The sequence below is a fragment of the Apiospora kogelbergensis genome (genome assembly GCF_038363985.1).
Source record: "Apiospora kogelbergensis strain CBS 113332 chromosome Unknown utg000006l_segment0_segment0, whole genome shotgun sequence".
In the NCBI taxonomy this organism is placed as follows: Eukaryota; Fungi; Ascomycota; class Sordariomycetes; order Amphisphaeriales; family Apiosporaceae; genus Apiospora; species Apiospora kogelbergensis.
In genome coordinates, this window is record NW_027117423.1 from 307,819 (window position 1) to 335,802 (window position 27,984).

The 27,984-nt window shown below is 52.5% G+C and overlaps 11 protein-coding genes across 11 annotated transcripts; 5 read left to right on the forward strand and 6 right to left on the reverse strand.

The window, feature by feature from the left end:
- Positions 1–1,415: 1,415 nt before the first annotated feature.
- On the forward strand, positions 1,416–2,413 carry PG998_008897 (uncharacterized protein; the record flags this gene model as incomplete). The annotated part of the gene is made up of 3 exons (XM_066875713.1): positions 1,416–1,556; positions 1,671–2,092; positions 2,254–2,413. 3 exons carry the CDS (start codon positions 1,416–1,418, stop codon positions 2,411–2,413), a joined length of 723 nt encoding a protein of 240 aa, XP_066727869.1.
- A 4,239-nt stretch (positions 2,414–6,652) lies between these two features.
- Positions 6,653–7,752, forward strand: PG998_008898 (uncharacterized protein; the record flags this gene model as incomplete). The annotated part of the gene is made up of 2 exons (XM_066875714.1): positions 6,653–7,541; positions 7,640–7,752. The coding sequence occupies 2 exons, from the start codon at positions 6,653–6,655 to the stop codon at positions 7,750–7,752; spliced, it is 1,002 nt and encodes a 333-aa protein (XP_066727870.1).
- Positions 7,753–8,780: 1,028 nt separating this feature from the next.
- On the forward strand, positions 8,781–9,839 carry PG998_008899 (uncharacterized protein; the record flags this gene model as incomplete). Its single annotated transcript, XM_066875715.1, has 2 exons — positions 8,781–9,163; positions 9,206–9,839. The coding sequence occupies 2 exons, from the start codon at positions 8,781–8,783 to the stop codon at positions 9,837–9,839; spliced, it is 1,017 nt and encodes a 338-aa protein (XP_066727871.1).
- Positions 9,840–10,834: 995 nt separating this feature from the next.
- On the reverse strand, positions 10,835–11,494 carry PG998_008900 (uncharacterized protein; the record flags this gene model as incomplete). The annotated part of the gene is made up of 1 exon (XM_066875716.1): positions 10,835–11,494. One exon carries the CDS (start codon positions 11,492–11,494, stop codon positions 10,835–10,837), a length of 660 nt encoding a protein of 219 aa, XP_066727872.1.
- Positions 11,495–11,898: 404 nt separating this feature from the next.
- PG998_008901 (ENB1 protein) lies at positions 11,899–14,102 on the reverse strand (the record flags this gene model as incomplete). Its single annotated transcript, XM_066875717.1, has 6 exons — positions 11,899–12,000; positions 12,074–12,634; positions 12,709–13,073; positions 13,140–13,305; positions 13,413–13,701; positions 13,861–14,102. 6 exons carry the CDS (start codon positions 14,100–14,102, stop codon positions 11,899–11,901), a joined length of 1,725 nt encoding a protein of 574 aa, XP_066727873.1.
- Positions 14,103–14,952: 850 nt separating this feature from the next.
- On the forward strand, positions 14,953–17,192 carry PG998_008902 (uncharacterized protein; the record flags this gene model as incomplete). Its single annotated transcript, XM_066875718.1, is given in 6 exon segments — positions 14,953–15,246; positions 15,323–15,573; positions 15,638–15,654; positions 15,738–16,079; positions 16,146–16,547; positions 16,558–17,192. 6 exon segments carry the CDS (start codon positions 14,953–14,955, stop codon positions 17,190–17,192), a joined length of 1,941 nt encoding a protein of 646 aa, XP_066727874.1.
- A 411-nt stretch (positions 17,193–17,603) lies between these two features.
- PG998_008903 (uncharacterized protein) lies at positions 17,604–18,715 on the reverse strand (the record flags this gene model as incomplete). Its single annotated transcript, XM_066875719.1, has 4 exons — positions 17,604–18,371; positions 18,452–18,493; positions 18,556–18,593; positions 18,652–18,715. 4 exons carry the CDS (start codon positions 18,713–18,715, stop codon positions 17,604–17,606), a joined length of 912 nt encoding a protein of 303 aa, XP_066727875.1.
- A 778-nt stretch (positions 18,716–19,493) lies between these two features.
- On the reverse strand, positions 19,494–20,390 carry PG998_008904 (uncharacterized protein; the record flags this gene model as incomplete). The annotated part of the gene is made up of 1 exon (XM_066875720.1): positions 19,494–20,390. The coding sequence occupies one exon, from the start codon at positions 20,388–20,390 to the stop codon at positions 19,494–19,496; it is 897 nt and encodes a 298-aa protein (XP_066727876.1).
- A 2,048-nt stretch (positions 20,391–22,438) lies between these two features.
- PG998_008905 (v-SNARE) lies at positions 22,439–23,397 on the forward strand (the record flags this gene model as incomplete). The annotated part of the gene is made up of 2 exons (XM_066875721.1): positions 22,439–22,641; positions 22,752–23,397. The coding sequence occupies 2 exons, from the start codon at positions 22,439–22,441 to the stop codon at positions 23,395–23,397; spliced, it is 849 nt and encodes a 282-aa protein (XP_066727877.1).
- A 1,082-nt stretch (positions 23,398–24,479) lies between these two features.
- On the reverse strand, positions 24,480–24,969 carry PG998_008906 (uncharacterized protein; the record flags this gene model as incomplete). Its single annotated transcript, XM_066875722.1, has 2 exons — positions 24,480–24,709; positions 24,843–24,969. 2 exons carry the CDS (start codon positions 24,967–24,969, stop codon positions 24,480–24,482), a joined length of 357 nt encoding a protein of 118 aa, XP_066727878.1.
- Positions 24,970–25,715: 746 nt separating this feature from the next.
- PG998_008907 (uncharacterized protein) lies at positions 25,716–27,943 on the reverse strand (the record flags this gene model as incomplete). Its single annotated transcript, XM_066875723.1, has 2 exons — positions 25,716–26,313; positions 26,481–27,943. The coding sequence occupies 2 exons, from the start codon at positions 27,941–27,943 to the stop codon at positions 25,716–25,718; spliced, it is 2,061 nt and encodes a 686-aa protein (XP_066727879.1).
- Between the last annotated feature and the right edge of the window lie 41 nt (positions 27,944–27,984).

Genomic DNA, 27,984 nt, shown 5'->3' on the forward strand with positions numbered 1-27,984 from the left:
TTGCGGCGTGCACAGGCAGCTAGGCTCAGGGGGCTACCAGATATGAAGGAAAAGGAAGATATTAGTGATATCCATCACCCCCAGCTTGCATTTCTTATCATTCATGTTGCATCAATACCCCGCAAAGTCCCACGGCCAACCCCACCAACCGACCCCTGTGGTGGAGCTTCTCTCCCTGCCGAACAAACTTCGGCCGGCTCCGACAGTCCAGTTGGAGTTGAGCCACTACCCGAGTAGCAGTACCTCCTGTTTGCAACTCTCACCAAGTTGTTGCTCGATCGTAAGCTGCCTGGATCGAGTATATGACAACTCGGGCCCCGCAGATCTAAACATGGGATCTCTTATCTGTAAGCGTCTACTAGCGGCATATTTCATTCGTGTGAAAATCGGACCTCTTCGTCCAATGCAACCTCAGGATCCAGAGAATCAACCTCCCATCAAGACGTAGTCCGAAGGGATGGTGCTAAGAGCCGCCTACCAATTCGCGACAACTTCGACGATAAATTGCAGTTATTACTTTGAATTGTCGGGAATAAATCATTCCAATTATGATCTCAGCTGATGGAGGCGTTCGGTGCTCCCAGCATGTTTCAAACTATGACAATCCAGTCTTGATCATGACTAAGGGTCGCGTTACTTCGAAACACATATCAATGAAGCATTGCGTATATACGTTAACCGCATGTCACCACAGGACAATTCAATTGCCAGCGAGATTATTCTGTCGCTTCCGGGCTGACTTCCATCTCCTCTGATACTCATCCTGAGTTCACGCTCGTTATCAAATATCAGAGCAGAGCTTGCCTGTATCTTCATATTCTGCCGGGGCTCATCAGTCGGTCCGCGTGAGCTTAATCACCATCTAATGCAATTTCTATTGGAGAATATACATGTATCTCCAAATGCCTAAGGCGGTCGCGAGTCGTGAAAGGCTGGCGATGCCCCAGCCGGAGACCAGACGAACATGCCGTTGTTCACGGACCTCTAGGAGCCATCAGTCGAAACTTTCTTTCCCATGGCTTTCTGCTGGACGTGCAATTTCTCCCAATATGTACGCCGATAATTCATCGTGTTTCCTCCAGGATGAATCTCGCATCTCCCCTCTAACATCCCTTTGCGGATGGCGGATTTGTTGGAGAGTTTACCGCCCACATTCAGTGGGATAGACAACATCGATGCACGCGCGAGGTGAATGGGTGATGATACACCCACGGGGTCAGGCTGCTCAGCTCTTTGCCATGACAGTTTCCATTTCTATCGTCAGTATTGTGTTCATGATGCTGAGGATGTGGTGTCGGTTCCGACTGAAAAACTCCGGCAGGGAAGACTGGCTCATGTGCGTCGGTTTCGTAGGTATTCCTCCTAATTGGTTAAAGGGGTAGATAGACGAAGGTCAACTATGGCTGACGCAAGGAATGGCGAGCTTCCGGACGTCTCAGTTCTTCAACATGATGCAGAACGGAGTTGTCTCCTATGGCACATTTAGCGGACTCGGGACACCAGATGCGCTCATTCCAGGAGGCAAGGCCGGTCGAACCTATATGGAAGGATTGAAGGTGAGTGTTTACGCTGCGTCAACCCCTTTCCGACTGCTATAAACGACATTTACACATCGTGTCTTATTTGAAACGGGAGTTTGAGCTGACCTATCGTGGGCTATGAGATCATAGTCACTCAAACTTTTCCAAATTTTCTATATGGCCAATTCAACTTTCATCAAAGCCAGCATCTGCTCCACACTACTCCGCGTGTCCTTCCAGAGGAGATATAACTATATCCTGTATGGAATCATGGGCCTCACTAGCGTCAACGCCCTAATCACCATAGTCGGGGTGGTCGTTCAATGCAAGCCGTTGGCGGCATCGTGGGGCGAGGTTCCCGGGGCGTGCCGGGACCAGCGCATGCTCATCACATTTACTTACGTCGTGTCATTTTTCCATATCGCCACGGACTGGCTCGTTGCGACCATTCCCGTCGCCATCCTGTGGAACCTGCAGATGCGGCGGACTGTCAAGCTCGCGCTGGTCGTCATTCTGGGTTTGGGCGTGTTCTCTTCAGTGGCGACCATCATCAGGATCAAATACTCGGCCGCGTACGAGGCAAAATCGGACTACTTCGGCAAGTACACCGAAAAGATCGGTCAGCCTTCTCTACCAACGCATGCGACTAACTTGGGGATGATGGCTTAGTTGGCATAGGTAATCTGATCTTCTGGTCTGTCGTTGAATGCAACACTGCGATCATTGCAGGAAGCCTACCCATGTTAAGAAGCTTGTTTCGATGTCTGGGCAAGGAGCTCCGGGCACAGCCAGTCCGGCTGTCAAATATTGTGACCATTGGACAACTAGGAAAGCGGGGGGCAAGGCCAGCTCACGATACATTGCTCAAGGATGAGGAGGAGGAGATAAGGTGAGGCTCGGAGTCCGCCCAATCTCGTATTTGGGAATTTAGGTACATTTTGCAGAACCAAGTTTTGGCCAATCGCTTAACGACATCGACTTCAACTGCACTACGTCACCTTGGATCGCCATGCACACGTCGTACTGTGGCAGTGATCAAGTCACCCTCCTTCAAAGTAATGGATGGTTGGGTGAAAATTGAAGATTGGCTGCCATACAGCATCATGGCCAATCAATGCGTGTCTCGATTTCTCTCCGCATTGGGCCTACAGACACTGCCCCCAGAGGCAGACTGCGCCAATTGTTAACGGCAAGCTAGCCTTGACTCTTTCTTTTAGATATATGACCCATTCGGCGTCAGCTTCTCTGGGCGACGTTTTCTTCTTCTCCCCAACACATGTGCTCCAGCCATGGCCACCGCAGCACAACCTACTCCTGGGTTACCCGAAGATGGCTTTGAGCTGCATCAAAATCAATCGCAACCTGGCTCGACCCTCCCTCTAACAACGGATGCTCCCTCGGTACACGCCACTGCCTGTTGTCCAATTTGCTCTCCTTCGTTCTCGAATGCTCAGACACATGAGCCCAGGCAGGACCAGGGTTCTGCCCTCAATGTACTGCCCGGCCAGCAGTTTCCCTAGTACCCTCAGTAGGCTCAGCAATTTCTCGAAGTATGCCTGGAACGAAGTAAAGATCCGAAACTACCGAGAAGCTTTCGTGAGCGTCGTAGCCTTTGTAGCTCTGGTCATGGCCGGTGTGACTTATTGGCCAACCACCACGGCGGCTTCTGATGGCTATAAATCTAGACTGCTCGCAGAGTGGTCCGTACGCAAAGATTTTCTATCCAACTGCGAGGAGGTAGGCAAATATTTGTTTTACTATATCATCTAAAGAGCTATGGGCACCCAATAACAAGTGTGGCTCAGCATAACTGGCCATCACCATCCTGTGACATAGCGAAAGACATGCAGCTTGAAGCGCCGCCCAACTTTGATCGCTCGGAATGGAGGAGACATCTCTCCCAAGATTTAGGTGCTCTTCATCCTCGATTCATTGACCACAATATGGATCAAAACAACGATGTCTCTTCAAGTGTGTTAGCCACTCTATGGTGGTTCCCTGTGTGCGGTTCCCTGTTAATAGGCATCTCCGTACTTCGAGACAACGGCGTCAGCTTACCACGTCGCGTTCGTATACACCTTTGGGGCTTAACTCAACTTCTAAGGCGCCTATTTCACACTACCGTAACGCACAGGGCCACATTTTTACGACCCGACTACGTACATATCGGGGCAACCATTTTGTCGCATGCAATAACATCAGGGGTCGATGCGGTACAAAGCCAAAGATCCCGGCTTCGTCGGCGTCACGCAACTCAGTCCGATGACGAAATTGATAGCACACGCCTATCTAACCTTACAGAATGGAATATGCCATCCATACTAGGGGAAGCCAAGGAAGTGGGCTTTGTCGAGATTCACGACACCCAGGATGCTACCGTGCGCGCACCATGTCTTGACTGGTTCCCTAACGAAGCCAATTCCGTCCAGCCGTCAAGTGCCAGCTCAATCGAGCACAAGAACCGCCCAGTCCCAGTAAAGGTCTTGGATAGCCTTCGGCCCAGCTCGCCACTGCAATACATACCCAGAATGTTTTCCTCTGCACGCAATGGCTATACCCCTTTATGCGGCGAACAAGTCCAAGCTAGCATCGCAGACCTTGAAACACTTAGTACATCGCGTTCCAAGGGACTGAAGGTAATGATGAACTGTCATATAAAAAACACAGTGCTGATTCGCCATATAGAGCCAAATGAACTCCTCTAGTGAGAAAATCAAGAACCAAGCCTGGAAACCGGAGTGCGTTGCCTCTTTGGACAGGCAAGACACCGGCTTTCAACAGCGGCGCCCGTTTTACATCTGTCTGGTCCTACAGCCAGTTTCTGGTAGGAATTACGGTACCCATGTGCCTCACTCCAAACTCTGTCATGATCTAACATTGACTCCATATATATCTAGACTCATCGCCATCTCAGTCAAGAGGACCATCATTACAATGGTCTGTTCACCTCCGCAATGGGATCGTATCTCAACCTCTCTCGAATGGTGACTTTCAGCACATCATGCCTGAATATACCGAGAGACCGTTGGCAGTTTATATTTTTCACGACATTGGAGTCCAATTACGATCCAACCCCTACCCGTTATCGTCTATTATCAAGGTCTGGTCAAAATCAAGGCTACCAAACATGGACTTAAGCCGTCAGCTCTATACATATGACTGTGTCAGGAGGGCTTCAATGCATCTACTTGAAGTAAGAAATCCTGAATAATTCCTTTACTCGCAATAAAGACATTAGTCTCCTCGCTAATAGTCGCCAGCGTCGTCTTTTTTCGGAGATGTTATGTTTTAATACAAGGGATGACTTTTTCGATGACCCTGAGCTCTGTAGCAAGTACATCATTGAAAATCCTCATGACGATTTCTATTGTCACATAGTTGATCGATGGCTTCATGTGTATGTATTGTTGGAAAAGGAATTTCGCTCGGTGTTTGCGTCTAAGTGAGCTTCTGATTAGAGCAATATAGGTCTGGAGAGAAAATATCCATATCAGCAATACAAACCCAGATGACATGTAAATTACAGACTCTGGCTTATGCCATCCCTCTGATAAAGCTGAGAACCCAGACTAGCTATTTTGAAACATGCGACGACGAGGATGAAGCTGTCTCCGTATCATCTCCGTGGTTTGCCCGCTGGCGGAGCTTACCTGCTTACTCGATCCCGCTGCCCGGCACACCACCCGTAAAGCGCCACTCCGTTCCAACAAAAAGGGACCCAAGATCGGGCGCGCATTTCTCTCGGAAAACAACACCACTGTAACATCCATCTACAGCCAGCCAGCCTTACTCACGATTGCCTCTTTGTGCGACAGGAAATATGGAGCCGGAGACCGGCCAATTCGCAATTGGCGAGAACGAAATTAGAACAGAAGGCATTCTCCCATGCCAGACCCAACGTCTTCCCACTTTCTCGCCTTAGTGCCCATCCAAACCACTCCCAGCGAGCGGCGCAGGCCACGATAGCGAGCGGCACAGCACCTCAGCCAGCGCTTAGGTCACGCCACACCGAGCAATGTGTGCCAAGGTGCCGTGCCCTTCCTGTTCTGGTAGGGAGTTACATGCATTCATTTGGTTGCTTGATGTCCAATGCCCTGTTCCCCCGTGCACCCATGTTGACCTCATTTCATACAGAATCGGTCTCGTCGTGGCCCAAAAGGACGGCCAATCTCGTGGCCGTGGTGGTGCCCAGTCCCGCACGGGGGAGGCACGTCTAACCTTCCTTGATCGATAGTTCCGAGGATTACATTCCTTCAGCGACCATCTTGCGACTTGAATTTGTCATGGTACTGGTAGCCGGTTGCGATCTCCTCCGCAGCATGGCCAGAACCATGGCAGTCGTCCTGCGAAACTGTGTCGAGCGCGCCCGTTCCATCTCGAGGTTGAAACGAAGGTAGAGTTGGATAGCCATGCACGAAGGCAGGACAGCCACGCCTGAAGGGCCAACCTTACGCCAGTCGCTTGATGCGTCGGAAGGGGTTTGAAAGGCTCGGTTTGAGATACACACTCTCAGGAACCAACGTCGAATTTCCAGAATTCTTGTCTGCTACCGAGGTTTTCGACGCGGCCCGCATCCTCGACGGCGTGCGAAAAGGCGATTCTCATGGATAAGGTAATCAACCACATCGTGACGGGATCACTGAGGCTATGTACAGCATCAGAATCGAACCAACACCCTTAACATACCCCTGTTGGCTTGCTACCTTTAGTCCCCCAATGGGGGCGCAAGGCTCCGAAAGTAATCCCTCCGGCAGAACCTCCGGGGCTCGAATCCTTCCGAAACGTGATTTCTGATCCTCGCTGTATTTTGTAGCACAGCATGCGCCGCACAGCTGTACCCGATATCTAGAGGGGGGCAGGATCCCCCAGAACTGGGAGTAACCGCCCAACTCATTGACATAGCTTTTCTAGTTCAAGTTTGTTGATCTAGTTTTCTTCTTCTTACACCCCCCTCGTCAGCTTCGCCGGGTAAAAGTCTCTAAACGCTTTAATTTCAACGTCGAGTATAACTAGCATTTTGCCGTCCTATTTCCCCAATACTTGTTTATTGGTTGGTGGACTGCAAGATATTTGCCCATTGTGAGGTGGTATAAGGAAAAGGATAAAAGGAAACAAGAAAGAGAAAAGGAGAGATGGCCACCAACCAGCCAGGGCTCGAGCCGGCCGCGTCTCACGCATATCCGGGCATCGAGGTTCAGCCGCATTCCGCCCAGCAGCAATATTCCTACCCGGGCAGCTTCGACGAGGAATCCCGACAGAAGACATTTGCCGCCCAGCAACCGTCATATCCAGCCCAGCAGCAACCACTTCCAGTCCAGCAACACGCATACCCTGGCTATCAGTCAGAGAAGGGAACAACAGCGTACGCACCAACAACTGCCCCGAGTGCATTCGGCGATGACCGCCCTCCGCGGAAGAGGAAAATCCTCGGCCTCTCGGTCCCCGTGTTCTGGTGTCTGTTGATCGCGCTCATCCTGGTTCTCGCCGGGGGCATAGGCGGTGGCATCGGTGGCGGACTAGCGGCCCAGCAGCGGCCCATCAGCGAGAAAGACAACGTCAACAACGGCACCAGCGCCGATAATGTGACCGCAGGATCGGGTGCCACAGGAACACCGACAACGACAACAAAACCAACCGGCCCCATCTCGTACACAAGCAGCACCGTGATCCCGACCAAGCTGCCGCTGTTCGAGCCGTCCCTGATCCCCACCGACGGCGGGTGCCCGACCATCAACGGGTCGCGCTACACGCCGCCAGACAACGCGGGGGCGGGGGAGAACGGGGCCGGCATCACGCTGCAGGGCCAGACGGCGGCGCAGTCGTTCGTGCGGCTGTGCAACACCAACTACTCCGGGTTCAAAAAGGCGAACCCGGGCATGGTCGACCTGCTCGAGTTCTTCGCCAAGACCTTCGACTCGTGCATGACGGCGTGCGCCGAGTACAACCGCCAGTACCAAGAGTCGGCGAAGGCGGACGCCAAGCCAGAGGGGTGGTGCAAGGCTGTGTCCCAGTCGCTAGTCCGTAAGTTCTTCATGGTTGTTGAAAATCATCAGTACTCATATCGCGTTTTGGTGTGCCTGTGAGTGTAAAGTATGTAAGCTGACATTGCTTCTTTCCAGCCGGAGGGAAATGCTATCTGAAAAGCAAGGACGCCAATCCTCCCGTCAACACGACAGAATTATTCAAAGAAACGCTGGGGAGCACGAGCGCTCTGTTGGTAGAGGGAATTTGATAGCAAGCGGTGTGTATATCGGGGCTGTGTCCCGTCGCTACTATCACAGTGGGAAACATGATGATCACCAGCACTCATTTCGACCTGGAGATGGACGGCCAGTCGGGTGTGGGGTTCATTTCGAAACACGGTGCTGACGACGGATTTCTCTTCTACGCCCCCTACGATCAGTGCCAGGGCGTCTGCTCCTGTGTATATAGACGACGGATTGATTGGGTGGCATCTTGTACATATAATGTAATTGCACTTTTTGGGAAACACAAGCAAACGGGTCGAGGAATGAGTGGTCGCTGAGCCGCGCGAGGACGCCACAGCGTCAGGTCTTACTGTACCTGCATGCCTGTCGGCAGTCCTGAGTTAGAAGCTAAAAATACAATAAGCTCAGCCTGAATCTGGTACTCTTGCAGATCCGCATCATTGGACCCTCGAACTATCGACTGTTGGGCCACTTCGCACCAGACCATTGGACCATTGGACCATTGGACCATCGGACCCTTACGCATAAGCCTGTTGGCTCCCTCCCCTTTTGCTTTCTGTCTTTTTGTTGGTGTCGATGTTCTGATACACTAGCAAGGCGGACCACCGGAAACCCAAGCTCGCGGCCGCACCCGCGGCTTCCAGCCCCCAGCTCTGGTCGCCGAGGCCTTGTCAAAGTTTAGCGGTTTCCTCGAATAGACGAGGGTCTACGTCGCTTTACGTTTCACGATCGACCTTGAACCGCTAGGCGGATATGATTCAGCCCGTGTCACGGAGGCGCAGGGCCCCATGGGCGCAGACCGCGACCTAGAACATCGCTGGACCCTCGTTGTGTGTTTCTTTAAAAAGGGAAGCCCCTTCCCTGCCGATTGCCAAGTCTGCCAAACCTCCATTTCTTCCTTGGCATCCCATTATTTCCCCATCCGTGCAGAGTTGTTAGAGATCGCGTTCTAGATCGTCGTTGGGTCTTTTGTTTTGCCTTTTCGGCGTGCTTTCATTTTCATTTGTGCATTTTCTTTTCTATTCGAGACTCTCGTTCCGAGACAAAAACCATGTCGCACGCTGTGGCAGGCGAGTCCGCCGCCAGCAACGCCACGTACGGCATCTGCGAGAATGTCGGCGAGGCGTCCCCCGACATCGCGGGCCTGGGCGTCCTCATCTCCTTCGCCGGCCAAGCCCTGCTTTCCCTCCTTCTCGCCGGCTGGATCGTCTTTTTGTCCAAGAAGGGCCACCTCCACTTGCATCAACACCCCGAAGGCAGCGACGAGCACGAACGCCGGAAGAAGCGAATAGAGTTCCTCTCCGATGCCGTCAATATCGGCAACGACCTTCAGGTCTTGCTGGGCATGGCCCTAATGGTGAGTTGGACGACACGCGAGACGAACGGCTTACTTGGCAACAACTCTCGTTTCGTTATGTGGAGTGCATGGCTGACGTGAGTTTTTCGTAACACGCAGATCACTGCCTGGACCAAGAGGAAGGAACTGGGATTGTATCACTTGCGCCTGGTCTTCGACACAGTCAGCTTCGTGGGCGTGTCGAGCATCGCCGTCTTGGTCTGCCTGGCCTTCTGCCAAAAGATGTTGAACAGGTCGAAGTCGCGCCTGTCGTCGCGCTACCTGACCATTTACGGCTTTAGTGTCTTCTTCATCGCGCTGGCCATCACCTTCGTCATCCGCCTGGCCAAGTGGCAGGAGGGCGGCAAACTGGGCGCCTGCTACAACACGGTCGGCGCCGCGAACCGGTTCGCCTCGCACCCGGGGTCGGACCAGGCCTACACCGTCATCACGGCGCTGTGGATGCTGGCGGGCATCGGCATGGCCGTCTTCGGCGGGCCCAAGGTTCTCATGGTCGTCCTGGTCTTCGCCATGCTCGAGTTCCCCGTCCACCTCTACTTCATGATCGCCATCCGCCACGCCAACCAGCCCCTCCTCGAGGGCACCGAGGACGAGGACCGCTGGGACTTTGGCCAGACCACGGCCATGCTGCTGCTCGGCCTCGCCTATCTCGAGCTCGTCGTCAAGTTCCTCAGGTATCGGAAGTGGACGCGGGAGTGGAAGAAGAGCAAGGAGAACCTCATACCCCTTACTGCATATAAGAACCAAGTCTAGACCAATAGTGGTCTTATCGAGCTGTCCATGATGTCAGAAGGAAAGCATTGAGCAGGGATCCGGAATTAGGATGAATTTTACATAGCGGAGGAGTCAAGCAAGGCGTGTATATCAGGATTGTATTCAGTTAAGAACTCCGAGGGACACTCGGAAACTTCAGAGTAGGCAGGCATTAACACTGTTCAATTTTTATCGTTCAATAAGAACATGATGGGTTGTTTTATCCTGGCTACCATCCTGAGTATCCTCATCAGAAAGACCTCCATCCCCTGGTGCACTGGTCAGGCAGGTATTCATCTGGAAGGGGGTATGGAAGTGCAAAGAAAGTCTGCTAAAAGCCGCAGATGCACTTATGATCTCCAAATGATGGGGTGGCTCACCATTCCATTGTTCATCGTCAGCAATAGAGACTCGTAGCACCGTTGTTGACGATAGCCTAAATTCTTTGACCTAGTATTGTGGTCTCTACCATACTGGATAAAGAATGTGACAATACTCTTCTTCCGAACAAGGGCCCTGGCCCACGATATAATGTTCCCAAGGGGCCCATCCAAGTTATAAACGAGAACCCAGACATACAAACACCTTGTAGAACGGACTCACCACGCGCACGAGGATATCTTATCAACTGGTATTTCTTGTACCAGTTCGAACTGACATCATCGCGCGCGAGTTGAGACACCCCACAAGAGACTGACAATTGTCGTAAGCCTCTTATCCCTTCTCCCCTTTAGGTCTTCTTCGACGGTAAGTATATATACGCAATGGCAGCCGAAGGAAATGCCCCTTCTTGGACCACCACCCCTCCCGCGGTCATAGGCGTTGATCACAACGACGACACCGATACTACCTGGGATACGCCCTCCACGCCGGCCGTGGTCCGCGACTGGAGAGCACACGTCCAACTCCATAAGCGGCTCCGAGAGAACAGTCAGATGCCCCAGCCCGACGATGCCTTGCACACCGTACGCGGCTTCGTCGTGTGTCCCGAGGCGCTAGGGTCTGCCATGCGAGCAGCCGCCGCCGTGGAGTCCTCCGCCAACACGACGACGGTCCCAGAGCCGAAAGAACGGGAAGAACTGAGTGAGCAAGAGATAGCCTGGATCCGCTATCTCAACCACCGTTTCAACCAAGGAGCCGTACAGCATAACCACGCGATTGATGCCGGCTTGCCTACTGCTGCAACCGCTGCTGATGCAATTAACCAGACCCAGCATGTCGAATTCGCCAAGTTGCCACCTGGCCATCATTCTCCGAAGAAGACTAAGCATGTCACGTTCGATGAATTGCCACGTCCTCTCTATCCCGCGAAGAGCAAGAACAGAGCGGCGCCTCAAACGCCCTCGCCAGAACCACCACCACCGCCCGGTCTCCAGTTCGAGAAATCTCTGCCCGAGGAGGCCTGGCTCAAGACATACCGCTGTGTACGCAAGGGAGAAAGCTGCACTTTCTGCCACAGCAGGTGTCTGGGTATCACCGTCTGGTGTGAGGGCGACAAGAAGTTTGCCCCTTGCATGCGGGGGCCGAATAGGCATCCCGACGGCAGCAAAGGTAAGGACACTGTAGAATTCGACATGGCATCCCTCAGAGAAGAATGTGCGTCGTTTTGAGTCTGGGTGTTCGCGGTGTGCCTGACGACGGAATCGCCCAGCCATTTAGATGGGGTTGTTTGAACTGGAATAGGGGTGCAGGGGTCTTGGGCGTGTAATCTTTTCCCAAGCCACCCAGTATGTCAAAACGGTGAGTCTTATATAGTTTTTAATACGAGCCTGCCATGTAGATCATTGCGGCCGTAGCATAATGAAAATCCTCACTGGTTGACTAACAAAGGAAAATATGATTGATTAATTGTGAATTGGGGCGTCACTGGATTCGTGAAGATTAATGACGAACATATTGACTGACCATAGACGTTATGGCTTCTCCTCACCCGCAATAGGAACGCGGTGTTCGGTAGGCAAACCATGCGCAGCGCTCAATGCCGAGGTATCCCTTTTCAAATTGTAAGCATGCTAGCCAAAAGATCTTACGTTCTCGGGTACTCTATTTTAGGATCAACTTACTCTGGTAGTTCTTTGTTAGGCAACAACAATGCGAGAATGATTCCAGGGGCTGCAGCCCCTATTGCTGCGTAGGTAATGTAGGTGACGACATCCGAGTACTATGAACTCATTAGCTATCATCTTGGTATTGCAGAAACCTATATGGAAGAGGGGCCGAGGATGCGAACTTACTGCGTAGTTGATAGCAATGCGCTCTGGCGTACCCCAGACTGGTAGTTCTCCGGTAATCGAATTGTAAAGCGATTCAATTAGCACAGGCGAGGTCTTGAGGCCCAGCCACTTCCACAACGACTCTCGCATGGTATTGGTGTAAATGCCACCCGCGACTGTCGATCCGATGCTGGATCCCAGGAAGACGCAGCACAGAGCCAACGCCAAAAGCTGTGGGATTTGAGCACGAGGTACAACGGTAGTTGGCACAACAAGCAGCGCTGTGGATATGATGCCACTTCCAGTGCCTTGAATGAGCTGCTGGGCGAATAGCTCGCCAATCGTGCTGTCCTGAGTTCGCAGCCGGATCATGATGCCGTATCCGATGAGGCGAATGCAGGCGCCCAAGACGACGAGCCACTTGTAACGGCCGCTTCGCCCCATCCACCAGCCAGCGGTAATACCAACGAGGCACTGCATAACACTCATCGTGCTATTGAGAAATGTCGCCGTTCTCACGTCTAGGTTATAACTTACAATACTCCAAGAGTACAGATAAGTATGTGTTGCGGAGAACCCGAGCTGCGCCCCAAATGTGGTTAATGTAAAGGTTCATGAGTTCGGTGGGGGTTAAGGGGGCGATAATAGTAACTTACGTTATCTAAAGCCAGCATCAACAACGAAACCGAGATCGTGAGGTTTTTGAAGTAACTCGGTGGCATGACCGGATACGCAGCCACGTATTTCTCGTAGAACCCGAGGCAGACCAATAAAGCAATTCCTATGACCAACAACGCAATGATCCAAGGAGACCGCCACCCTTCGGGAAGTTGGGCAGCAAAGGTCAGTGGAAGTAGCAGACAGGCAAGGCCGCCGACGAAGAGCAGCATGCCGCCCAGATCAATTTCCGAGCAGAACTCATGCAGTGTCATCTTTTGGCTGGCCAAGACACCCATCTTCTTCGCCTTCCTCTGGTAGTAGAGCAAGGTACCGATGATGAATGATGAGCCAAAGGGCATAACTGTCCGTCGGTTATTAGTTGAGTACTGGAAGAGTCCTGCCGCCGCATCACAGTCTTATGACTTACGGATAGCGAACATGCCAATGCCCCATCTCCAGCCAATGCCGTTCCCAGCGACCACACTAGCTACAATGAAAGCTGCTACCCATGGAGTAATGAGAAACGGGAAGAACGAAACTCCGATAGCGAACGCTCTCCATCTGGGACTGAATAGATCTGTGAGGATAACATTCTAATGATGGGCTTTAGTGACTGATTGTTCAAGTTCAAGACGGCCTCACGACACATCCTGGAGTCATATTTGGTTGTTGCCGAGGATCACGGGCAGGCAGTACTCACTGTCATCACGTTGGTGCCGGACTGCCCAATATTGTAGAGCACGAAGCCGCCAGCATATGCGCCAATAGTCTGGGCCGAGGCCATGAGGATGTAAGACAACACATAGCAGCTGATGGTGAAGACCAATGTGTAGCCTCGACCGATGACATTGCTGATCTTGGCAATAGGGGGTTTCACTACTGCGAAAACGATGACGGCCGCGGTATTCAATGTTCCTAAGACGGAGAGCTGATTAAACTCCGACGTCGAGTAATTCTTGTACGTATACACTGTACTGTTGTCGAGCTCACTGGGTACACAGGGATTAATTAGTGTGGATCTTAGGGAAAAAGGAGAAGCTCTGGTACTCACAAAATAATCATGATCATGGCCAGTCTGCATGCAGGCAATCCCTAAGGGTTAGAAATCGACTTTCTAATGACCCCATGGCGTTTCAATGCAGACCTACCCAAGTATGACTAGGCGAAATCCCGTCTTGCCCCAAATAGCCTGAGCAGCAGCCATAGCCGAAACGCCAGCTTCGACGTTGTTTTCGGGCCCCGAAGACCCCATGTTGCCCTTATCGTCGGCATGGGCATTGCCGGAATGGGCAGGCCTGCTGACTTCGGCTACTGCCGCCGTACTACTACTGCTGCGTTGACTGCCGTTTCTTTTGAGCGCCATTGCCTTGATCTTCTGGGCGAAGGCCATCTCAGCCGTCCTCTTTCTCCCTGGAATCGGCAAAGAATGAGCTCGCCACACATTCGAGTTCTCTCAAGAAATATGAAGAGCGGAGTTTCCAACAATTATCGTATTTAATCTGGAGCATTTGGGTGCTGAGGTTGAGTTTCTCCATGACCTGGAACGGTTGGAGCAAGTGCGCTATTATGAGCAATCATAAAATATGATTGGAGTTTCGTCCAAACCCTCCAATAGACGGTAACATCGTTGCCATTTCATCAAACCTACAGAACGTGCACCTCGAATTCAGATGTGACCCCCACCAACTCCGGGGGTGGCATGCAAGGCGAACTAGGTTCTTCGGGAAGTTCCATCCGTCAACCATTCTGGTGAGAGATATTGATTATCATACTTGGTCTAGCTAGGCGGGGTTTATCGGATGCATGGTATCTCACGTTGTCATGTAGGTACCCTATGAAGCAGAAACGCAAATATCCAAATCCGGCTGTCAACGCGCATCCATCTACTGACAATGAACCCTGGAGGGACCTGATTCGCGTTGGGCTGATAGACACGGATCACGAGGTGCATTACTTGACCGGGATTGACCAATAGGCATGGTGCGATATCAAACCGTTGTGCATGCCTTTGTCAGGCCGCTGGCGAATCAAGCTACTTCTGTCGTGGGCAGATAGATTAGAATACTATAGCAACTTCGAGCCAGAGATGGTCAACGCCTATCGAGGAAAAAGCAGCAAGCTACTTGTGTTTGCTTCTTCCACAACGCGGGAGCACAAAGCGGGCCAATAATTACATTTTATAATATGTAGCTACACCATTTGTTTACACCACTTGTCTCCGTACAAGGACTTGAACGAAAATGGAAGAACAAAAAATACAACTCGACTCACGCCAGTCTGCCCATGCGACTACTGCCCGAGGCGGATTCTATCGGCGATGGAAATGGGTAATATTGGCCGCGAGACTAATTGGAATTGCATTTTTCTGTTACTTCAGCGGGTTGATACCCGCTGTGAAGTTGAAGTCTCCTTTGGGAATACAGCACGCCGTGGAGCAGCTGCCTAAGGACTGGACATGGACGGATATCCAGCCGAGCAGAAATTTGGAGTGGCACAAGTGCTACGAGGATAAGTTCGATTGCGCAAGACTCGATGTAAGCACACTCTTCATCCCCTGGCTATTCACTTTTAAGCAGAGAAGAAGTATCTCTAATCGTTCTTGCTGAATAGGTTCCCCTTGACTGGCAAGAACCCTCCGAAGCGGAGAGAGTGGTTCTGGCCGTGATACGGTCAAAGGCCAAGGCCCAGCAGGACTACAAGGGCCCCGTGTTCGTCAACCCAGGTGTAGGTGATCATTCCGTGGAATACGTTCATGGTGCCCATATGCTCATTGAAGCGTCGCACAGGGACCTGGCGGAAGTGGTCTTTCATGGGTACTCGAGCAAGGGGACGAGCTACAGACAATTGTCGGCGATAACCACGTAAGCATCCTCTATTTACATCATGAAGACCCTAATATATAACACAGCATTAGGACATCATCAGCTGGGACCCGCGAGGCGGTAAGTAACGATGCGTCTTGAACGGGACAAAGATCTTGACGAGTAAGACGAGCTGAACTAATTATGCCTGGTTCGTATTCTAGTTGGAGTTTCAGTGCCGAACGTCGAGTGTTGGGGCCTATCATGGAAACGGCACGACTGGGGCTTGCGCAAGACAGGCGTCGCCGATGCCTATCCAGGGGTCGTCAATGACGCCTTCGCGCAGGCCGACGGTCTATCGCGCCAGTGCGAGGCCTACACCAACAAAACGGCGCCCAATCTGCTCCAGCATATCAGCACAGCCTATCACGCCAGAGACATGTTGGAGATCTCCAAGAAGGCCGGATTCGATAAGGTCAGATACTGGGGTATTAGTTACGGCACGATTCTGGGCGGGACATTCGCGTCTCTGTTCCCGGAGCACGTAGAGCGATTGGTGAGCGACGGTAAGTTCTCGCACCACTTGTGAATCGATCGACATTGAAGGAATTCTGGCTAATTTGCTTCCATAGGCAATGTCGACTACGGCGACTGGTTCGGCAACAACCAGCTCAACGCCTACGAAGACGCCGACAAGATCATGGAAGCCTTCTTCCCCGCGTGCCACCAAGCCGGCCCGCGACGATGCGCCTTCCACGACGCAACCCCCGCCCGCATCGAGGCGCGGTACTGGGCCCTCCTCGCGACGCTGCGCCAGCGACCCGTCCTGCTCCCCGCGCACGCCAATGCGACCGACTCGCCCGCCGTGCCGCAGCTCGTGACGTACTCGGCGCTGCAGCGCCTCGTCCGCACCGTCCTGTACAAGCCGCTATACGAGTTCCCGACGCTGGCGCGCGTGCTCGCGGCGCTCGAGCGCGGGGGACGGCCTGCCGTACTACCGCACGGCGGGCGGGACGGACGACGAGAACTTCCCCGTCCGCGAAGTCTGCGCGCCGTCGGAGGGCGGCGGGATCGGTGGCGGCGAGGGCGGCGGAGGCACGCCCACCGACTTCTCCGTCGACGCGTACGGGGCCATCGCCTGCGCGGACGGGGCCCCGCTGGCCGACGAGACGCCCGCGTCGTTCCAGCGGTACGTCGACGAGCTCGTGGGCCGCGTGAGCCGGTTCTCGGGCGCGGCGTCGGCGTTTTCCAAGCTGAGCTGCGTCGGGCGGCGGATCCGGCCCAAGTGGCAGTTCGAGGGCCCGCACCGGCACCAGAGGAACCTTACCGTCACAAACTTCCCCATTCTCTTTGTCGGCAACATGGCCGACAACATCACCCCGCTGCGTTCCGCCTACAACAACTCGGCCGCGTTCCCGGGCTCCGTCGTCCTGGTCCAGAACTCGTACGGGCACGCGAGCGTCGCGGCGCCCTCGACCTGCTCGGCTCGGGCCATCCGGGCTTACTTCCAGAACGGCTCTCTGCCCGCCCCTGACACCCACTGCGACCAGGACTTTGGGCTATTTGAGGACCCGCCCGTTCAAACCAAGGATGGTCAAGATGACGATAGCTTGGCGTTTGCAGTGGGTGCGCTATCTCGGAAAGCGAATCTGGGTGCACCGCGTGCAGCAGGGATATGAGGTGTAACTTTGAATGATTTATCCCCCTACATCCGGAGGTTTGAAGAGCTGTAAAGCTTGAGTAGAGGTTTTGATTTCTGCCTTCTTCGTAAAATTAAATAGTAATAGTATAGACTTTGGCGGTTTTGCTCTCTAGAGTTGAGTCTGTTCTATTGGCCCCTTTTCATCCAGTGGCAGCAAATACGTGTTGCACGTGAGACTCCAGTATATCCGTGAAACTCCTCGTATCAACGAGTAAAAAGATCATTTTCGTCACCCAACGCCAGGTCATGATGTTTTTACAGATAGCCGCCCGTCCCGTCGTCTATATCGTTCTCCCTTCCTAGTAGCACATCATCGTTATCGAATTTTGTTGTTGTCCCTTTTTGTTGTTCCCTGCGGTGTAGTTCCCTACTACTAGGTCAAGCTCGCTTATTTCTTCAGCATGCCGTCGAAAGCGGGGATCAGAGTCTGGGCGAGCCAGAAGGAGAAGACCAGCTTGGGGCCGGTCATGAGCAGCTTGGGCGTGAGGCCCTTGAAGAAGCTGGAGAAGCCCTCGTGCTTGGCCATGTTGCTGAGAATGCGGAAGCCGCTCTCGGGGTTCTCGAAGTTGCGGTTCTGGATACGGGTCTTGATGACGTCGAGCGGGGCCGAGACGACGAGCGAGGCCGAGGCACCGGCGATGGAAGCGACGAAGTTCTGGAACCAGGTGGCCTTGTTGTAGTCATTGAGGGCGAAGAGGTACTCCTTGGTGAAGGCGGAACCACCGAACAGGGCGAAAGAGCCGGGGGCGTTGCGGGCGGCGGTCCAGCCCCAGCCGCGGTACAGGCCGAAGCCCTCATCAGCGATGATCTTGAAGATGCCGCGGCCGCGGAAGGCGGCAGGGTTCGTCTGGCGCTTGATCTTGAGGACGTCGAGGGGCAGCAGCACAATCTCACCAATACCGATCAGGGAGCCGGCCGTCGAGTGCATGATGGCCTTGCCGGTCTTCTTGCCGAAGGCGCCCTCGAAGTCCTTGCCATAGTGGGCGGCGAGGTAGTCGCGGGCGATGGGCTGACCGCCGTACTTGTATATCCGCTGCGAGACCTTGTAGCCGGCTGCGTACCCCAGACCGGGGAAGAGCGAGAAGAACTTTTTGCCGACGGGCGCCGTCGCTGTGTCGCGGAAAACGACCTGGTTCAATTCTGTGATGCCGGAGATCTACGAAATTGCATCTTATTAGCTTCTGGGGCATATTTAATGGCACTCGCAGGGAATGGTCGAAGAGGTTTCTCGCATACCTTGGTTGTGTTGCTCATCAATCGCTTCGCGATGGTGTCCACCTATAACGTTTTGTCATTAGTAATGGAATCGTCGGGCCCGAGACTTGTTCGTTGGCGCATACAGGATGGAAGACCATAAGCTCAGAGATACCGGCACTTCCTGCAAAGATTGTCAATTAGAGTTCCCAATGTACTGACTGCAGGTTGTGATGACTTACCGGAACCAAGGAGTCGCGCAATGTTGGACTCCTTCTCCTTGCCAGCGACCATAGGCGGGGACATTTTGGCAGATTTTGGCTAGACGCTGAAGACGCTTGCGATGTATATGAGAGAAAAAGCAATTGAGAATCCAATTGAAAAGCGAGCTGGCTTGTCTGTTTGCCTTTGAAATGTCAAGAAAAGGACGGGGCTATGGTGCGGTTGAGAGAGAAGGGAATGACTTGGGCTGAACACAAACAAAATTGCGATGATGCTGGTGCTGCGGGCTCGGAGGGAAATGCAGAGCTCACACGATAAGTGAAATCGAGAAAAAATTTCGGAGTAGAGGGGATCGCGCTTATCGGCATCGACAGGGGGCAATAGCACCTAATTGGCCCCGTAGCCCTGTAGCCCTTCTGTAGTGGCACCCTAAATGGCTGCTAGGCCTGCTAAGTGGACAGAAGTGGAGGCCCGCATCTTGACATTGCGGGTATTAGGGCGCTCGTTCCTGTTCCACCCCCACCAAGCATTTGACGACAACGGCTTACACACTTACACACATACAAACATCACAGCACCTCTGTTGGATATACACCAAGAAACATCTCCTAGATGTTGGATCATCCACGTATGATATATATATATATATATATATATATATATTCAAGCCTGATAAACGCTATCATGAATCGAAATGACAACTGAAAGATGTACAAAACGAGTGTGAAGAGAAAGTCCGAAATTGCGCCCAATACATGAGTTCGTCAGAAAAGCACTTGCCATACCCCCGACAGGAAGCCCGACGCCAAGGTTCGCCTTGTTGCCGCCGGCTGTGCTTCCCGCCGGAGACAGGTCCGGTCCTCTATGCCCAGAAGCGAATGGGCAGGGCGGGCCCGCGAACACTCCGCTTCCCCTTGGTCTTCGGGCCGGGAGGGTGAGGCATAGTACCGTTGGACTTGCGGTGGCCAGAGCCCGCGGCCGCGACGGTTTCATTTCCTGGGGGCTTAGGGTGCTTGCCTGCGGAGTGCTTGTGTCTCGCATCTACACCTGCTGCCGCTGGTGACTCTTCGTCTTCTCCGTTCCCTCCCTCCTTGGCGTCGTTTCCTCCTTCCTCAGCACCCTCTTCGGGCTTCTTAGGCTTGGGAGCGCCGCTCGCCTCAGGCTTCTTGGGCTTCGGGACGCCACTTGCCTCGGGCTTCTTGGGCTTGGGCGCGCCGCTTGACTCGGGCTTCTTAGGGGCACCACCTTCTTCGTCGTCACCCCCTTCCTTGCCACCTTCATCTTCGGTATCTCTATCCCCCTCCTTGCCGCCCTTCTCAGCCCTGGTGGCTTTGCGGAGTCGTAAGCCAGCCGGTCTGGTCATGTTCATGCCACCAGGAAACTTGGGGCCACCCTTCTTCTCAGCGCATCCTTTAGCAGAGTGCCTGAGTCCCGTCGGCTTTGTCATGTTTCTGTGACCAGGGGGAGGGCCGCCAGGCAGCTTAGCCCCCTCCTCGCTCCGACGTACATTGTCCTTGAGCCCCGAGAGAAGGTCTGTGATGTTAGGGAAGGGGATGCCAAGGAAGTCTCTCTTGTCGACTTCCTTCTCGTCTCCCGGCGAGGGTGGCTTGGGGTGTGTCATGTTGCCGCCCATAGGAGGAGTCTTCCCGTGCATCTTGGGCTTTGACAGGGCGGCGGCGCCACCGCCAGGGGCATCTGAGGGCATAGCCACTGCGCCTGCGGCGAGGGCTACGACAAGCGCCTTAGTTGTGAAATACATGTTTGGCGAATGAATCTATTTGCAGTGAATGGACGTTATCTGTATAACGAATGAGAGTGATGGTGGTGAAGAAGGTGAGTTGGAAGATAGAGAAAAAGCCTACTTATGGAACTGAGAGATCATCATATCTTATATGCACCAGTAGGGACACAAGCTTCATGTTCGCCTCTGCCGACCTTCTTGGCCTCTTGTCGTCGAACACTCTTTGCTCTTCGGTGATCTCCTTGCTAGAAACAGCGCCTCGTTTACACGAATCGTTCGGTCGAACTCTCCAGATGCGGAAACTTGGTCCATGGTGGGTAGTGTTTCTCTGCCGAGCTGGCCAAGGCGGGAGTAGCGAACCGAGAGTTTCTTCGAGTATATGAAGAAGCATTGAGCACAGCCTATCAGCGGCTCCCAAGACTGTGGATAGCCTGTCGCCCGGTCGCCTGACATATGCTTGGCATATCCAGCTGAATCTAGGCTGTGGACTTAAGGTATAGTGGACCAAAACGTCAGTGGATTTGATATCTATATAGCAGAGACGGTATATCCTATACAGGTGGGGTGGCCAAGGAGTATACCTATGGGACTAGGTGGACCTCACCAACGAAAGAGGCTCTACAAGGCGCATTGACGACATGAAACACGAGCTAGAAGTATAAATCTAATCATAGAAGCAGGGCGTAATAGTAAACAGTCTATCAAGTTGGGTCAGGGGATTTAGGTAGGTTCAAGGTGACAATTGAATATCTAGGGAATCACCCTGGCGAGTGAAGGTTATGACATATCCTTCAAGATATTTATGTATTACGGTGTCTTGTATGGGCGGTTGGGCCCTTGATCTAACTATGAACCTACCTACTTGCAGATACACATTCCACTACCCGAGTACAATGCTCGTATCTTGAAAATGGGCATTTCGAGTTCACGTACTTAATACATAGTAATCGGTCCGTCTAATAGCTGTGATGCTGCCCATCATCCGTAGTTTGATATATTAATTCTTATCACAAGTCTGCTGCTTACTGGGCCCAAACAGCCATGATTCGACAAGAAGAATCGACTGGATTCAAATAGAATATAGGCTGCACATCATTACCTCGCTGGATAGACTCGAGTCAAACCGAGAAGACATATCACGCGAATGCCTGTCGCCCTGCATAGGCAGACTGACTCAAGTCTATTATGTAGTCTGATACCACAAATCATCACCCAGGTAGGCATAAGCAAACACGTCATCGTCCTCCAACGTGTTATCAATCGAACAAACTAGCTTTTATAGTGATGTGGGAATGGTGCTGAGTTTACTTGATACCTGAGCCGACCAATCGTAACCCAAATTCCGGTCTCGTACTAGAATATTGTTTGATAGAATAAGTGCATGAATTGCCATGGAGCCATGTCACCGCGAATATCATAAAGAAGACCCGATCTCTTAATCAGGGCCATTTTCTCTCGCCCATTGTACTTACAAGCGAATGATAGCAGCAAGTTGTAGGTGTGTGCATGTGTTTCAGCTCCTAACCAGATCGACAGACAGCTTCCGCCGCTTTTGCGTACCAAAAGTTGGATAATTACCCTGCAGGCAAGGCAAGAATAGTGGCTACCATTTATGTGCATTGTCTGCTAGTAGCGGGAATGAGTTGTCAACCAGCTTGCCGACGTTGGATCGTTCTTACTTAATAAGGGGCAGATGCGCGGCAATGCACGTCAAAGGATGATGGGATGGCGCTAGGCTCCTAAGTTGCCTGCAACGCCGCTGCCGCCGCCATGGACGTTGTAACACCTCCATCCCACCCCAAATGTCTTAGCAACTACATCATTCATCATCATCACCATCACCATCATCACCAGATCAAAACAACCATTCACTCATTTAATCCGCTTGGCTTTCCCTTATCTACATTGTTCCATCAACCAGCCGCTGTTCACCTCGGTCCCCAACCACTCGCTTGATTGATCGGAAGAAAACAACAGAAGTTCGTCGTCGAATTGATCCACCGAATTTGCCTCGCTCGCATTCGGCGGCCAATCAATCCACCAATCCAGACGCCTCTCGAACCAACATGACGAATCCAAACCAGCTCTTTCTGCTTGCAGACCACATCAAACTGTCCTTACTCGAACGCAAACGGGCGCAAAGCCTCGACATCGATGGTGACGGTGGATCGAAGGATGGCAACATCTCGCGGTCACTGGACCAATTCCGAGATGGCCTTGCGGCATTGGACGAGGAGCAGAAACGTTTAGAAGAAGCAGGGGATGAAGAGTATGTCGTCAGCCATATCCATTCTTCGGAGATCTGAGATCTGAATCTCGGGATCTACTAGAAGCTCAGATTGAACTAGGAAGCTAACATTGCTTGTGTCTAAACTACAGGGGCGCACTCACGATTGGCGACAACCTTCCCGGTTTAAAGAAGCAGTATGACGATCTCACGGCACAGTTCCACGGCTTCTCATCACCGTCGACCAAGTCAACCCTGACACATCCCAACGACCCCGCCCTCGCTTCCGATTTCGACCACGCAACCACTCTGCCCTCGGCAGGCGGCGCCTCGCGCCCCAAAGTCGGCCAGCGCAACTCGTCCAAGACAGTACGCTTCTCCGACAACCCGCAGGCCCAAGACTCGTCGGACCCGGCGCTCGAAGCGCAGCTCTTCGGGCGGCGGTACCGGGACGAGCCCGACGGCGAAGGGTACCGAGACGAGGCGGACGACATGACCAACTCGCAGGTGCACGCGTACCACCAACAGATTATGGACCAGCAGGACCAACAGCTGGACGCTCTGGGCGTGTCGATAGCGCGACAGCGCGAGCTTAGTATGCAGATTGGCGACGAGCTCGATGACCAGGTGGCCATGCTCGACGACGTGGACGAGGCCGTAGACCGGCACCAGGGCCGCATCGACCGCGCCCGCAACCAAGTCGGCCGCATCACCCGCAGCGCCAGCGACAATAAGCAGCTCATGGCCATCATCATTCTGATTATCGTCCTCGTGCTGCTGATCGCGCTCCTTAAGTAGGCATCGTGCGTTTGGCGGCATCGTGGCTGTTAGGCTGTTATTTTAAGGCCTGCTCAACGTGTTCGATGAGTATTGCAATCACCCAACCCTGGAAGGTGCCGGCACTTCAGATCAAGAGGGAAGCTCTTGACCATCGGCCTTCTAGAAGAGAAGTGAAAAAGAGTATGTATTGGATGAAGATATGACTATGGCTGCACAGCAGCTGATTCGACCTTTTATACCCTAGCTGCACGCAGCCTTTGTGACGCACTGGCCCTGCTACAGTCTGGTCGGGACTAGAAGTACGATGAGGGGGACGAGTAAAAGGAACGGAGAGATAACGGATGATAGCTTGGGGTAGTTGAGAGGTTTTTCTCTTTTTTTCAACAGCATTTGCATGAGAAGGGCGTTCAGGCGTATCTGGGCCAGGAAACCAAGCCATTACCAGCGAGTTCATGCCTGTTGTGGCTGGACTATGTCTTCCATGGGCAACCTTGGGTATCTATTACCTGTTTACATATGTCACTGTTCGGATTGTGTCACTTCAGACACCAAGCGATATATCAAGTATTATGATCATTTCCACAACTTTCCTGTCTGCTGCCATTGGTATAATCCACCAGTAATGCTGTGCGTGAACGAATACTACACCTCTAACCCCTCGAATATCATATTTCCATCCGTATAAGCCTTCGGGTTTGCAATGGTTTCTTTCTGTAACTTCGTCTACTCGGGTATATACAGTGCAGTCGTCTCGTTTCAACCGATTGTCCAGTCAAGAGATCCACAGGGGGAACTTTCCTCCGACCATCCATCTCTTTATCTTGCCTTCTGTCCCATCGAACCGTCTTCCTCGTCGAAAGTTCTGAGAATCAGCCCACGAGTTAGCGAAGCGTATTCCTAACGACTTGCTAAACAAAAGTACGTCACATGCATAAGACTCCACTCCCAACCATCCGTCCGTAAACACCAAAGGGCAATGCAGTAGGGGTAAAATCAATGGGAAGATAAGAGATAACGCATGGAAGACGCCGCAATGCAAAGTTTGACTTGTTTTATATAATATTTATAGTAATAAGGGGTTGTGTGTTTTTGGCATTGGCTTACAGGCCGTCGCGCATGCTGGTGCCGGCCTTTGACGTCTCCTCGGCCGCCTTCTTGGTCTGCTCCTGCAGCTTGGAGATGTCCTCCTTGGAGGAGCCCGTCGTGGAGCGGTCCGCCTTGACGGCCTCCTCGCTGTTGGAGGCGAGCTCGGGCTTCCAGTGGCCCTTGCCGTCCTTGTGCTTCGAGAGCAGGTCCTCCTTGTGCTTCTCTTGGTTGTGGCCGTCGTTGTCTGCGAAGGGGACGGTTTTGTCAGTTTACGGAAATGTTCATGTCGATTGAGGGGGTAACTCGGACAGAAGCTAGCGGATGATATGTCGTCGTCATAGCTCTCTCCGGGGTAAGAGGGAAAGGGAAGCGCTTACGGATGTTATCCTCCTTGTGCCTCAGGATGGAGGTGGTCGCGATTGTGCGCTGGGCAATCGTTTGTCTGCTGGCAGCAGCGACAGAGCGAGCCGCGGCAGTGGTGTTGAAGAGTACGCGGGAAGCCATTGTGAGGTGTGGTATGTGCGAGGGGAGTTAAGGGATGAGGTAGATGATTGTTGGTTGGTATAGAGGAGTTTGTTGATCTGGACGGATGTAAAGGTAAGAAGTGGGTGAATAGCAATGAGGGAGAGGAAGAATGGGATACTTCAGCAAGAGAAGTTTTCGGATCAGAATTCGGGCCAGTCACAGGTCTGCGGAATGTAAGTAGAGGTACGTATTACCCGAGGATGTATGGCGACCAACTGGACTACCACACACGCAAGCTCAGAGCAGAGAGGAGATAGAGCTCCAGCTGCCATTGTTGTTTTCTTCGCTACTACGTAACTCGGCGTGGATGCGCTCATTGATCGCGGCTTGTGACGTCACCATCACCATCATTTTCCAATGCCGAGAGCTCCCCGTTTTTTTCAGCAGAAACCCCATCTCCCCCTGTGAAAGCGACCGGCTGGGCCCCCGCTAGCCCGGTCTGCCTCCGCCCAGATATTGCATATACATACATAGTGGAGTTGAACTGGTGGGGGTTGAAGGACTGAGTTGCGATATATACATGTGCTTATTGAAGACTTCGAAATGCTCCTTGTAGATTCAATGGCAACAACTCATCCGATTAATGGTTTGGTCACCGTCCCATACACGGAAGACGGGAGCGAACGCACCAGGGGCTGAATGCATGCAGGTGGCCTACGAGTGGGATGAGTACGGGTTCAATGATACATAAAGACACCAGAGCCAATATCCAACTACGTAAAAATTCATTCGCTTTTCGCCTTCACGAATTGCCACTGCCCATCGATCCAGCACCATTTAAGCGCCACCTCGACATTTTCCGCAATATCCTGCATTCCGACGGTAGTATCGGGGCGTTGCGTCTCGTCCAGCACATCGCGATGCAGACCGAAGAACAGAAGGGCCAGAGGGTTTGACTTGATGAATCCAACGCAGGCAGCCGCCGCATCGTCCGCAAGCCCGTGATCCTCCCGCCAGCGCGTCCGCCGCGTGGCGAGGACTGTGAGACCGATAAACACGGACACCAGCACCAGGAGTGCCGCGGGAAAGGCAAGCCACGGCCAGCTTACATGCACACATGTCCGCTCGACCAAGACTGAGCCTTCAGCCCACGTCTCGGGAGCGTGAAACCCCTGGGTCCGTATATGCTGCGTTATGGAGTCGGCCAGGGCGCCCATGAAGTGATTCACCGAGCTCATGCTCGCGCCGCCACCTTTGTAAAGGTTTTGGAGCCAGATGTCGCCCATTGGCACAAAAAGCGAGCTTTCGAACCCCAGCTTATTGTCCTCAAACAGATCACCCAACGTTTTGTTTGTTTGAAGATACCCTGCTCGAGAAAACTCCCTGTTGGCATCGACGTTAGTGGCTAACATATTCAAAGGCGCGGAACTCCACGGCCAATCACCCGAATTTGGCGGCAATGTATTACTTGCCAGTAACAGTCTTCGCTTGTCCATATCCACCATGCATCGCTTGTCGTGTATCTTGAGGAATAAATATTGTTAGCATACACATTGTTCTCGTCGGTTGGGTACAAGGTAGTAGAGCAATTGTGTATCATCCCGTTGCGAACGACCTGATCCGATATCATTGCAAACTTCATGAGATCCTTATATTTGATAAGTTCTCTGGATACCTCGTGCTCCTGGAAGATGTTGCGGGAAATGTTCGCCCTGTACGTCTTCACGCACGGAAAGAGGCTACAGCGGGCACCGAGCAGATGAGCTTGGGTTGTGTTGTCCGGCCAATCCGATGTACCCACGTATGGTTCACTCCGGTTCGTGAACATGAGCATTTCGATATCGAAAACTGATTTCTTTTCTATTGGGGTGCTGTTCCGGGCCGTAGTAGAGAGGCATTGTCCCTTTAATATGCCCTGTTGCCAATTTGACACTTTTGCGCCGCTGGGGAGGTAGTGACTCAATAACGGATAGGTGTAATTGAACTTGGTTCCATTCGGCAGCAGGTAAGTGGCATTAGCCGATATGGTCATGTTCTGCACCATGCCGGTGATATTATCACACTGATGGCACATAGCAATTGATTGATAGCCCTTGCCGTCAGACTCTGGAAAGGTACAATTGCCGCTTGGGCAGATAGGCGTGATGACAGCAGAAATGTTATTGGGATGTGATATGATGCCGTTATAAATTGCTACGATCATGGCTGTGTCCATAGTAATATTCGTTGGGTACCAGCTTGGTACGTCAAATGCATTGTAGATGTTGGTGCGGGGGATGCGTGCAACTGTTGAGTTGTCTTTCCAAAGGCAAGACTGCGTCTGTACGACCTGCTGCGTGAACGGGTCGATCGCCATAGCAAAGACAGTAAGGAAAGCACCGAAGGAGGCGACATAGTGTGACCGGAAATCGACAAGTAACAGCAGAGAACCCCAAGGTCCTCTACTCGCTTCGTCAAAGGACTCCATATCCCTCAGTAGGCGTGACTTGGCATACCAGAGCCATTTTGCCTGAGAGATGCCGCCAGCGAGGGGTAACACCGCAGCTGCCTTGAAAATCGAGGACAATATCGAGACAAGTGCGTTGAGCGTGATGCCGTATCTCCAGTCGGGAATCAAGTCGCCATCATATCGACGCAGAACACAGATGATAACCACCAAAGCATTAAGCGCGACCAAGCAGCTTCCAATTTCAGTAAGCCAATAGTTTTCGTTCGCATTCCGTACTCGGCGCCATCGCGTAGATGCTTTGGTTGAGGTTGAGTCTTTCAGCATGCAGTTATGGCTTGCTCTTTCTTCGTGACTGGCATTCACGGTGGTGTCGGTGTCACTGGGGGAAGGTGAAGACCGTTGTGTATGCGGTTGAGCTTGCTCATGGACCAGTCTATACCTCTCTTCGTCAGGAGGTTGCCAGTCCAGCTCGCGGGCCGTTTCTGGCTCGCATAAATTATGTTCAGGTGATTGTGACCTGGCAATTCCATATCGCCGAGTTCTTTGATTGCTGATGCGATCCATATTGAATTTTCGCTGCTGAAGGTAACTTCAAAGGAGGGCAA